Source organism: Callithrix jacchus, chromosome 16 (genome assembly GCF_049354715.1).
Source record: "Callithrix jacchus isolate 240 chromosome 16, calJac240_pri, whole genome shotgun sequence".
Taxonomy (NCBI): Eukaryota; Metazoa; Chordata; class Mammalia; order Primates; family Cebidae; genus Callithrix; species Callithrix jacchus.
Genome location: NC_133517.1, coordinates 77,025,335 through 77,038,259, shown reverse-complemented (window position 1 = coordinate 77,038,259; position 12,925 = coordinate 77,025,335). Strand labels below are relative to the sequence as shown.

At 41.0% G+C, this 12,925-nt stretch overlaps 1 protein-coding gene across 10 annotated transcripts in view; it reads left to right on the top strand.

Moving 5' to 3' along the window:
* COL14A1 (collagen type XIV alpha 1 chain) overlaps positions 1–12,269 on the top strand; it is a 389,701-nt gene extending 377,432 nt beyond the window's left edge. For 7 of the 10 annotated variants that reach the window (XM_035277299.3, XM_035277297.3, XM_054246787.2 and 4 more), the window contains 3 exons: positions 7,490–7,567; positions 9,596–9,751; positions 11,388–12,269. In XM_035277299.3, coding sequence (XP_035133190.3) covers positions 7,490–7,567; positions 9,596–9,751; positions 11,388–11,467 — 314 coding nt within the window. In that variant the 3' untranslated portion in view covers positions 11,468–12,269. Of the gene's footprint in view, positions 1–7,489; positions 7,568–9,595; positions 9,752–10,577 lie in introns of all 10 variants that reach the window. The other 3 variants (XM_078353267.1, XM_078353266.1, XM_035277301.3) reach the window with 1 other exon arrangement.
* Positions 12,270–12,925: the final 656 nt, after the last annotated feature.

Genomic DNA, 12,925 nt, shown 5'->3' with positions numbered 1-12,925 from the left:
ATCTGTCACTTCTTTTTTTTTTTTTTTTTTTGAGACAAAGTCTCACTCTTTCACCCAGGCTGGAGTGCAGTGGCACGATCTCAGCTCACTGCAACCTCCACCTCCCAGGTTTAAGTGATTCTTCTGCCTCAGTCTCCTGAGTAGCTGGGACCACAGGCATGTGCCACCACACCCAGCTAATTTTTTCATTTTCAGTAGAGACAGGTTTCACCACATGGGCCAGGATGGTCTTGATCTCTTGACCTCGTGATCTGCCCTCCTTGGCCTCCCAAAGTGCTGAGATTACAGGCGTGAGCCACCAGGCCTGGCCCATCTGTCACTTTATGCAGATAATGCCTGTTCTGTAAGACATCATTTCAGGGGTCAGCCGTATTGGGAAGCCTGCTGCAGTCCTCACAGGTGCCCCAGTTCAGGGCTCTCATATTCTGCTGTAGCTGTTTTCACACTGCATTATAACTACTTGTTACTTGTCTGTGTTTCCTACCCCACGGTGACCTTCTACATGCAGGAGGAGTGCTTTTGACTCCGGATTCCCGGTGGCTGATGTTGGGACTGGGCAAGGCAGTTTGTATTGTTTGCCTTCCCCAGGCTTTAGCTTCAGGGTGCTAAGTGTCCAGGCCAATTTGCCCTCTGCTCTTTGGCAAAGTCAGCCCAATGGGAGGCCTTGAGGAGGACTAACCCCACCCCTGCATCTTCTGCAACTCCAGCTGTAGCCACAACCCCTCTGTGCTTCGGTTTCTACTGGACAGACTCCACCTCTGTTTCTAGATCCCCAGAAGGCCCTGCGCTCTGGGTCCCTGCCACACTTTTCTTTCTCATTGTCTCTACACTCCTATGAGCAATAGTGGCTCCTTGCTGTTGCCAATCTGTAAGTTACATCTTTGTTTGACTTCTGAGCTTTTCCGTCATTCATGTTACCAAGACTCTGTATTAAATTCCAAATTTCGTCTCCCTGAAAAGTCTAGAGTGGTTTACATTTCCCTGGCTGAGCCCTGAATTATAAAGGCACAGTAGATGGCCAGTTGTAATATGAAAAAGACAATAGGAAGAGGGGCCTTTAGCAATTATTTGCAAGGTTTATTTACATATGAAATGACTATGAGTTCTCCATCTCTGTCCATCTTAGTGTAAAGCATGGAGCCCCAGAAACTGGTACTCGTCCTACAGGCCATACATGCAGAAATAGCAGAGCTTAACAAAATGCATACAGTACTTACTGAATTTAGTCCAGTTAATCTGCCTTCTTGGAACTAGGTGCTAGGTCCAGTACCTTGCATTTAGTAAGCATTCATACAATCATTAAGCAAAGAACAGACTGTCCTTGCAAGCCATCAGCAGCATATCCCAGGCAACAGACAATATAATAGCACAGCAAACCTTGATCTATAATCTCTATGACTTTTTGGTACAATTACAATGGAAGCATTCCCCAGGCCTTGCATAGCTTCCTTGGCATAAATCCTAGGAGTTCCTCAGAATGTCTGGGGATCAGGAAGGAGTGACTGTGCTCCATGGAATAGCATGAGACTCCAGGCTGGGGAGGAGAGGCCAACAGGCCAAATAAAATAGGAAACAGACAACCAAGGGCCAGTCCCTGGACATGTCAGCGTGAGCAGGATAAATCCCCTAAAATCAACTGCAAATCTTGCTCAGGGTAGAGAGCAAGTATACAAATTGAAGAAAGTGACTGAGGAAATGGGGTTGATAAATACAAGGGCTGACCGCTGAGTGTGAGGCCAGAGAGAATGTGCAGACACATTTGGCCAGAGTTTTGGGAAGCTATAACTAATAGCAAGCAAGACAAGAAAGAGCCTTCAGGTCCAGCTTAGGATGAAGAGGCAAGGAGTGTCGTACTTGAGCACAGAGGCTTCTGCGCCCATCTGCCTGGGTTGAGATTTTGGCTCTGTTATTTCCTAGCTAAGAACAAGTGACTTAACCTCTCAGGATCCAGTTCTCTTTCAGGGTTAGTAGTAGTGCCTGCCCTCTTGGCTCATGTGAAAACAACATGAGTTTGTTCATGTGAAGCAGCTGGCATCTGAAACCTAGTGAGATCATTTATAGGCAGTGCTGATACAGTCTCAGGAACATTTCTGATTTGTCAAAGTCTGCAATTGAATTTTGTATTCCATTCATTCATCCATCTCTTTGATAGATATTTTGTGAGTGCTTAATATGTGACTGGCACTGGGAATAGAATGAAGATCTAAAATAAACAAGTCCCTGATTTTGTGGGCCAGAAAATGAAAATATTGCTGAGTCAGTATTAGGTTAGTGGTGAGGGAGAATCAGGTAACCTGAAATGGTTTCTAATGAGATTCTGAAGAATGAATGAATATGACAGATGTACTACTCCGATGGAGGATGTTGTAGATTGGGCGAGGCTATGCATGTATGGGAGAAGAGTGTATATGAGAAATCTCTGTATCTTTCACTCAGTTTTACTATGAACCCAAAACTGCTCTAAAAGATATTCTATTAGAAAAAGAGAGAGAAGTAGAGGGAGGAGATGGAGGGAGGAGACCACTTTCTGATGATCCTAAATATTATTCTGGTCACTCTACAGAAAACTAAGGGTATTTTAATATTGGCTAAATTGTATTTTTTGCTAAGTTAGATCTTAATTATATTAGCTGTGCTTATTTTAAAAATTGCAGTCCCTCAAACTTAATTGGAGCCAATTATATTCATCTCTAAAAGGCACTACTAGTTGATATCACCACCACACAAGGAACTTGTTAGAAAAAGCAGTGTTTACTAGGAGTGTAAAAGTGAAGCTCCAGCCTAAGGAATTTTGTCTGTTGATCTTTCAAAGGTATGCTTGCTTATAATGGGCAGCGGAACTATTCACAATAGAAAAGACATGGAACCATCCCAAAAGCTCAGCAATGATAGACTAGATAAAGTAAATGTATATATACACCATGGAACACTATGCAACCATAAAAAGGAATCAGATTATGTCTTTTGCAGGGACATGGATGAAGCTGGAAGCCATCATTCTTGGCAAACTAACACAGGAACAGAAAACCAAACACCACATATTCTCATTAATGAATGAGAGCAATGAAAACACATGGACACGGAGAGGAACAACACACACTGGGACCTATAGGGAGGAATGCCGGAGTGAGAAAGAGCATCAGGACAAATAGTTAATGCATGTGGGGCTTAATTCCTAGGTGGCGGGTTGATAGGTGCAGCAAACCACTATGGCACACATTTATGTGTGTAGCAAACCTGCACATTCTGTACATGTAGCCTGAAACTAAAAATAAATTTAAAAATAATAATAATGGGCAGCTGAGTATTGGTCTAGGCATTCAATTCATTCGTTTGGTCTTCCAGTTTTTACTGGGCCACCTAACAATGAGACTCTCCATGGGCCGATGCTAGAAAGATAAATAAGGCATAGCCCCAGCCATCAAGAGGCTCATGGTTTTGGCCCCCAAAACCATGTCTCAGGCCATGTGGACATGAGACTAGGTAATTCAATGGAATACACAGTAACAAAGGAGGTGCAGTTACTAAGAAGGCAAAGAATTCATTCACCCATTTATTCATTTGTTCTTTCATTTGTTCACTCAACAAATGTTTGTGAGTTATATATTATGTGGAAGGCATCATATAAAACGTTGGGGATATAGCCATGGAATAAGATGCATATTCCTTGCCCTCTTGAGTTTACCATGGTTCTGCCTACTATGGCTATAGGGAAGTTTTGAGTTGGGTCTTAAAGAATGAGGAGAAGTTATGGAGGCAGACAAGGTAAAGGGCATTTCAAAAGAAGGGAATTAGCATTTGGGAGTCCATGAGTCTCCTGTCTCAATGCTTTTGTAGAAAGGACACTGGCACTTAGCACTGGTAACCCCATCTTAGCACCAGGTGGCCCCACCTTGGGTCTGTGCAAAGGAGATCTATCATGAGCCATGACTGGGTTTTGCCTGTAAAAAACGACTTTATGCCCAGGATCCGCTGCCCTCAGGCATCTCATGGACAGTCACAGGACACTTGATTTCACTCCTTTTAATTAGATTCTACAAGGCTGATCAAAAATATATCCAGAACTGTTTTTAGAGATCTGAAGTCTCTACGCTTAGCCTTTGATCTCAATCCTCACCTAAGGTACTTAAGTACTAATTTTTAACAAGATTGTTTTACTCCAATAAATGGTCTACAACCAAGTTCAGTTGTCATGGACATGAACAGTCCTTCAGTAGGAGAACCATAAGTGGACGCATGGACAAACGGTAATGTATTCACCTAAATGTAGTTTGTAATATAATAACTTGGAGAATTATAAAATCAGCCAGGCGTGGTGGCTCATGACTGTAATCCCAGCACTTTGGAAGGCTGAGGAGGGCGGATCACTTGAGGTCAGGAGTTTGAGACCAGCCAGGCCAAAATGATGAAACCCCGTCTCTACTAAAAATACAAACAAAAATTAGCCAAGCATAGTGGCGCAAACCTGTAATCCCTGATACTGGGGATGCTGAGGCAGGAGACTCGCTTGAACCCAGGAGGCAGAGGTTGTAGTGAGCTGAGATCACACCATTATACTCCAGCCTGGGTGACAAAGTGAGACTCTGACTAAAAAAAAATAATAAATAAAAGAATAACATCTTAAATTCCTTGTTAATATATAATTGTATGTTTAGACATTCCCTTTTTCTTTTCTAAGGCATTTCAATGCTGGAATTTATTTATTTATTTATTTAATATTTTTGTGAGTTTTTCTCGCTTCTTACCTCAACACATGTTACAGATAATATCTGATTCCATTTATTTTTCTCTGTATAATGAGACAATTTACCAGATTTTCTGTTCCCAATCTTCTCCACCTCTTGCCCTCTTTATGAATAAGCAAAAAATAAACAAGTCAGGAAAGTATTATTCGGGGATTATTCCCAATAATACTTTCCCAGGTAACCTCTTCTGCCTGATCTATGTCTTGTGGAGAAGTAAGCACTAGGAGCCATCCTGTTAAAGATGATCCTGCACCATGGGGTCGGCAGAGGCCACTGAGTCACCACGCTCTTAATCAGGAACAGCCTGGTGTTAGTCATCAGTATATTTTATTATGTTCTGGTTCGTTCAGAATTAGTTATTCCCCATGAGAAAGGTGGCTCCAGTCCAAGCAGAAGAAGAGGGATGCTCGGCTACATCCCCAGATGCACACTGGGCCACCAGCACTGGCTAGTGAAGCAGCAGCTCTCAGCTAAAAACTACCAACTCTGATTAGCTACTAAGCTAATACCCAGCAGGCTTCCACAGCCTGGGTTTCTGTCTGAACAACTTGATTAGCAATTGAGCATTAGAAATTGATGAGTCAGAGTTAGCTGTGTGCTTTTAAAACTCAGATGAGATTGTATTTTTATTTTTGAGAAATGGTATGGGCTCTTAAGAGAAGAACCAGGCCCTGAACAGAAAGTAATAGGCATGGTGGTTTGTGCCCTGAGCTGTCATGGAAGTACTGGTCTTGTGTAAGCTCAGATAACATCATCAAAGTGACATACAACAGGATTGGGTGTTTGGGAATTCTAGCAATGAGAGGACCAACCTGGACGACTCCTAGTAAATAAGAAGAGCTTTTTAAAAGAGATGCCAGGCTGTGTCTTGACTACAAGGGATTGTTACTGGGAGCACAGAAAATACCAAAGCTGCAGGTTAGGAACAATCATTATATGTGCCGTGTAAAAACAAAAAACTAAAGCCTGCTCCTCACCGGAGTCGTCTTCACCAATAATTTCAAGAACAAATACTACGTCAACACTTCTTTCTGGAAGTTATAAACTGAGATGTTAAAAGTAATTATTTTTAAGGGCTAGCATCTTGTTTGTTGCATCTTCTAATTTATTGTTCATGAATATGCATATTTGGAGTAAACAAATAGTTATTTGTAATTTAAAAATACTGTAAAGCCCTTCCATGCCTGCTACCTGTTAAGTTGGCCATTTTTCATTTACTTATGTTTCCTTCTAGGCTTTGCCAATTCAACATAATTTCTCAGTAGGTATAATTAAACAGAAATGCTGTTCCGCAGGCTGCCATTTCAAAGCATTGTTGTACATGAAAAACAGACAGTAAAGATCTTCTATGATACAGCCAGGGTAACCCAGACCCCAGTCTAATGCAACCCTATCTTGGGCCTCAATATAAGTGCTCTCGCCTTTCAAGTGATCTTGTGATAGGACCTGTTTAGATGATGAGGTGTCAGCATATATATTTCTTTGTTGTTTGCCTGTGAAAATGTATAGTTTCTTAATAGTACTGTAAATTATAAGAGGTCTGCTCTGTGGAAAAGAAACACAAATAGATTTAGATTCTTATAGAGCTGAATCAGCCAAATCAAACACAGGCTTTTCCAAAGCTTCCAAGTTTTAATGGAAACTCATGCTCTTCAGAATGTTGCTGCCTAATTATAATTCATGCCTTTTGCAGATACATTACAGGGTGGACCAAAAGGAAAATGTTAGACGTGTTCACTTGTGATTTCTATTGTGCTACTTGTAGAATGCCAACTGCATAAGTCGAATGGCCTGGTGCGTGCAGAGACAGGGCCAGTTCTTGGCAGGCTGTAGGACTTCAGTGGGAAGGAGAACGATAGACTTGCAGAATAGTAATTACAGACCACACACTCAAATACAGAACCGGACTTCAACATGTGATTCTGCGTATGCTACCAGTGTCAGAATTTAATTTAAAAGTCCTGTGGTACGCATAACCCCAAACCAACCCACTTAATTGTCTTCATCAGAGAAGCACCTTTGAACCCCAGAAAAATTGAACTACCAAGATTTTATTTATTTTATTTTTATTATTTATATTTTTATTTTTTTTTGAGATGGAGTCTCGCTCTGTCACCAGGCTGAAGTGCAGTGATGCGATCTTGGCTGACTGCAACTTCCTCCTCCTGGACTTAAGTGATTCTTCTGCCTCAGCCTCCCGAGTAGCTGGGACTACAAGCATGCGCCACCATGCCCAGTTAATTTTTGTATTTTTAGTAGAGACAGGGTTTCACCATATTGGCCAGGCTGGTCTCAAACTCCTGACCACATTGGCCTCCCAAAGTGCTGGGATTACAGATGTGAGCCACTGGCCCTCTCCGCCCACCCCGCCGCCCAAGATTGTATTTTAAAAAGAACTTTATTTTTTTTGTTTTTTTAAATTGCATTTTAGGTTTTGGGGTACATGTGCAGAACATGCAAGATAGTTGCATAGGTACACACATGGCAGTGTGTTTTGCTGCCTTCCTCCCCTTCACATTTGGCATTTCTCCCCATGCTATCCCTCCTCAGCTCCCCCCGCCCCCGCTGTCCCTCCCCTATTCCCCCCAATAGACCTCAGTGTGTAGTACTCTGTTCCCTGTGTCCATGTGTTCTCATTTTTCATCACCCGCCTATGAGTGAGAATATGTGGTATTTCATTTTCTGTTCTTGTGTCAGTTTGCTGAGAATGATGTTAAACATTCATTTTATTTTATTTTAAACAGGTCTAACTGGTATCAAGGGAGAAAAAGGAAATCCAGGCATTGGAACCCAAGGTCCAAGAGGTCCCCCTGGACCAGCAGGTAAATCTTCCTTCCTAACAAGAAACCACAACTGTCCGTTTTTATACTCACTTGGCATTGCACGTGAGGAAAATTGTCATCTTACATCCTTGTATAAACTGAAATGGCTGTATTTCTTATTTGTTTCATCCGGAGGCTTCTTTGTTAGTAATGATCCTCTGAATACACAGGACCAAAAAGTTGGAGCATATTCTGAGATCTAACGTTTTGTTAGCGTGAGTTAGGATAGGATATTCTATGGTATAGTAACAAATATGTCCCAAATGCTTAGTGGATTTCCACAATAAAGCTTTATTCCACACTCCCACATCGTTTCATATGAATAAGGTCGCTCTCTTCCATCTCGGAACCCATGACCATGGTGAATCATACAGCCTCCAAGAGAAAAATAAAGAAGGCGCATCAGGCTGGGCACGGTGGCTCACTCCTGTAATCCCAGCACTTTGGGAGGCCGAGGCAAGAGGATCACTCGAAGCCAAGAGTTTGAGACCAGCCTGGGCAATGTAACAAAACCCCATTTCTACAAAAAAATACAAAACTTAACCAGGCATGGTGGCATGCACCTGTAGTCTCAGCTACACGAGAGGCTGAGGAGAAGGATCACATGAGCTCTGGAAATGGAGGCTACAGTGAGCTGTGATGGCACCACTGCACTCCAGCCTGGGTGACAGAGGGAGACCCTGTCTCAAGAAAAAAAAAGAAGGCACATCAGTCTCAACTTCCTAAACAGAATGAGATGTCATTCATATGTCATTCATATTTTATTGTCTGGAGCTAATCACCTACCCCCAACTGAACTGCAAGGCAGACACAAAACCTAGAGGAATACAAGGCTATTTGGTGAGCACTCGTATTTCCAGCCATGGTAATCTTACTGAATGAGTTCTGTGGAAGTTTTGATTTTGTGTTTTATGTGCTTTTAGAATGGTATCCAGATGAACAGATTCGATATTAGAATTATCAGAATAATACGCAATCTTATTATAATATATATTTATAATGTCAGTCTTAGTGCATTGAGTAAGGGGCTTTAAGTGCTTTACATATTTTTCTTTCCAATCTATTACAAATTTTGGAAAATACTTTTTCTAAGGGAGGTTCCTAATGCAATAGATTCATTTTCAATGTAAATATTTCTGTTATTAGAGATAGTGTGAGGAACTGATCTAGCATTACACATTACACAGAATGGGTGGTTGGTGAGTGTTGATTGAGGAACTGAGTATATGAGAGCCACCAGGCTGTTCAAATAGGAGGTGATACTTGTTCCTACTTTTCATTTCAGTTCTAGTTGAGAAATTCCATTGGAAGAATGCCATTTCAACACTGTTAGAACCCAGGCCTAAAAACAAACAAGCATACAAGCCAGAAAAAAACTCATGCTGACAAATTTCTTAGAGTCACAAAAATGTTAATCTTCTTACTTTTACTCAATATGAGTTCTCAATTAATGTACACTAGCTTAAAGAAATTTTGGATTAGTATATTGGGTCAAATTTCAAACTTGTCATTTGTCTCCTCCAGGACAATTTCACACTGACACAAATTTAATTATCTAGGGTCATACACCAGTACTGAATTACACAGCTATTCTAACTCGATAATGATGTTGAACTTTGAGTGTGCCCATGTTTGTATCTGTGTGTGTGCACCCCATAGATTGAATCCATAAGGAACTGCATTGGGAAACAAAAGCTCCAAAAAGCAAATAAGGTTAAGAATGGAATGTTCCTTTCTCTTTAATATCCAAGAGGTAATAGAAAAGAATACATTTTACCTCCCAGTTTCCTGAGCTGATTAAAAGCATTGACCAAAAGCATTGACTTCCAGGAGGATATATGATTACACTATGATCCTCTGCCTAGGAATTCTTGTCTAAGAAAAAGAACTCCTTGAGAAGAGAGAAAGAGGTTATCCTAATTGTCCTAAGAGTTGCTTCTTGTGAGAGCTAGTTTACTTCTTGGTTGTCTCAAAACTTACTCTGTTGTGGCAAAAGACCAACTGTTTTCATCTATGGGTGCTTCTTAGGACCTTCAGGGGAGAGTCGGCCTGGCAGCCCTGGGCCCCCTGGCTCTCCTGGACCAAGAGGCCCACCCGGTCATCTGGGGGTTCCCGGACCCCAAGGTCCTTCTGGCCAGCCTGGATATTGTGATCCCTCGTCATGTTCTGCCTACGGTGTGGGAGGTAAGTGTCACAAAAAAAGCCACTCTTGTGGGCTTTGATTGATGTTTTCCTATGCTTAGTACCAAAATGAAGAGAGTGCTAAGAAAAAAGTTAAATTGGTTATTGATGGGAAGCAGAGCTTGACCTCCTCACTTCCTCAAATTACCTCAAGGCATTTTCTATAAAGTGCAAATTGCTATAGAGGCTACTCCCTTAAAAACCTTAAAAGCAAATTTAAAATAAGCACATCTAAGTCTTCTCTGCTTCCAAATGATGACCTAGATAGACGTGCCCTCTGACTTCACATTTAGCACATTCGTAGTATGTGATTGAACATTATTTTGGACTCCCCATTCTATGTGACTGCTGTGATGTGGTCAAGACCTCCCATCAAATTTTATTCTTGGTTTGGGGAAATGTCAAACTTACAACTTCTCCTGTAATTAAGAGGGCTCCTTAGATTATTTTCAATGATATCCTGCAGACCACTTGTGTTTTAGGTGACCAAGAATAGTTCTTAGAGGAAACAAAAGTTGTGCTGTCCTTGCCTTATCACTAACTACTGGACTAAAAGAGTATGCTTCCTAAAATCATCTGCAGCGTGCATGCTGGTGTGCTGTGTAATAGCCCCTTTTCTGATATAGTCACTCTTGAAAGCATCAAGAGAGAGGCTGAGGGACTGCTGTGAGGCCATGAGCTTATTAGTTAATGGATTTAAAATGTTCTGCTTCAGTAGAAATTTAACCTTAGTTATCAGAGGAATTGGTCAACAAAGTTTTGCTGATGTGTTTTTCTTTGTTCATCTTTTCCCTCCCTGTTCTCTCAAATACCCCTGTCCCTTATTAAGATCTGATCCCCTACAATGATTACCAGCACTGAAGTGGAAATCCTCCACTCTGGTTACATTGGCCCCGGGCATTTGACTTTGGATACAGAACTGTCCTGTCGACCACCACCACCAAGCCCCTGCCCCTAACAATGGACACCCTGCTTCTCTGCCTCTTCCGCATCCCTGCCTTCCCACTTTCAAACCTCTTGCCCACTCCACTCCAAACATGATGGCGTGATAACATTGAAACATAAGCAAATCATATATGTCTATTTCAATAGACACTGACTGCTCCCTGTCAGCCTGGATAGAGGTATATGATTGTGTGCCAAGAATTTATCCCAGACTCCCCTGTGTGACAGCTCCGTAATAAAGTTACTTAACTGTGTCTCCTCCTTCCTCTCCCCATACAGGGGTGGATGGGTATCTTTCTCCTTGACCACCCTACTCTCCCTTCCTTCCCTGGTCACCTCCCTCCTTGCTATCCCCTGGTGACGGACTTCTAACATGAGATCGTTTTTTTAAATTTCTATTTCTTTTATAATTTTGCTGAGTTTTCAGGGTTTCTTCTGTAAATAAAACATATAATATTTAAATGGTTGGCTATGATTCTAATTTTCTAACAATTTCTGTAATGTCTTTCCCTTTTTTCTATTTACTAACTGTCTGAAACCTTATGGGAAGGTTCAAGGGGCGTGGTGGATTAAGATACCCACTGCTTTTTACCCAGCAGGATATCTCTGTGTCTCTAAGGACCCAGGTGAGGGGAGAATATCAATTTATGATTCTTGGGTCCAGCAAGTCCCCACCCCCACTTTTCCTCTTTAGCGCCCCATCCAGATCAGCCCGAGTTCACCCCTGTCCAAGATGAGCTGGAAGCTATGGAACTGTGGGGCCCTGGAGTCTGATAGCCTCAGAGGAAATTTGAAGAACAACTGCAAGAACTCTTAAGGAACCTTGTTTGAGAAAATACTGTTATGTGGTTTGTATACTACTTTGGGGGGGCTTACTTCAGCAGCCTAAATCTCCTTCTTGGATAATGTTAATATTATTGTTGTTATTATTAACAAAAAATATATTTTTAAAAAGTCCCCTTAATCTATGACTTGGTAGAAGTGATTTCCTTTTGGTGTTTTAATGGTATGTCAGGTAATTTGTTTTTCCAGAAGAATGCTCAAAAAGGAATTGGGAAAAATAAATTGAACTCTGGAATCTTCTCTCTCAAGTCCTAAAATGAACAGATACAATTGCGTTTGAAGGAAATAATGGCCCGAGCAGGAAAAGAATTCAAAGAGGTTCAGAGATGATACCATTTACTCCTACTCCCTGTAGGAATAACCTTGCTGATTTAAAAAAAAAAAAAAAAGGAACATTATTGGAGAAACTACCTCTTGTTTAATTGATCTGTCCAACTCTGAGATCACTTGGTAACTGGTTTCACGGGTATCCAAAAATAAGCATTTGGATGTAACCTTTCTGAATTTGGTATTTTTAAAAATAGATTTAGTTTTTCAGTGGTTTTAACTCACGTGAAATAATGACTTTCCACCAGCTTGATGTAAGAGATACAATTTTGATGAACAATTTATCCCGCAGTGCGTTCCAGGGGTTGCCTCTCCTTATCTACAGGGATTACTTTGTACATGCAGATAAGTTTTTGCAAACCTATTTTCATTTTCTTTTGTAAGCAAATAAAACTTTAAAACAACATATGCGGATTTTTCTTCCTGTATTTCTAAGTATCACCTTAAGCTTTTGTAGTCTCAACTGAGTGTCCACGAGAAAGAAAACAGTTGTCTTCCTTTAGGTAAGCATTCAAACTTTTATTCATTCATTTACTCATTCATTCATTCATTCATTCATTCATTCTGAGTGCAGTAGAAAACAGAAGAAGCAGTTGACTTGGGACTAAGAGATCAGCAATATTTTATTCATTAAATGTTTACAAATAGTTGATGGAGGAGCCCACCTATCTTCTGATATTGAGGAAAGCCTGAAAACCCCTAGAAGGCAGAGTGGAAATGAGGTGGAATCTAACAGAATCTAATCCTTAAACTGTGTCTTCTGCTCACAAAGGAAACTCTAGGGATTTGAGAAAGATTTGAGTTCTATTATGTACTAGTTGAAATAGAAACGAAAGAGAACCATAAATTTAATGTGTGCTCCTTTTCCTCTGTGACATCTTCCTAGTAACAGCTAACTTTAAAAAGTAGGGATAGGACCATTTACAACTAGAAGCTAGATTCTTTCTGGATCAGGAAAAGGCTAACTCGAAGGATGGTGTCTGTCTGATCACTAGGTTCTCTGACTTTCTGCCCTTCCCATAATCTCCTGATCTTCTTTGAAAATGAAAGAAGACTTCATCT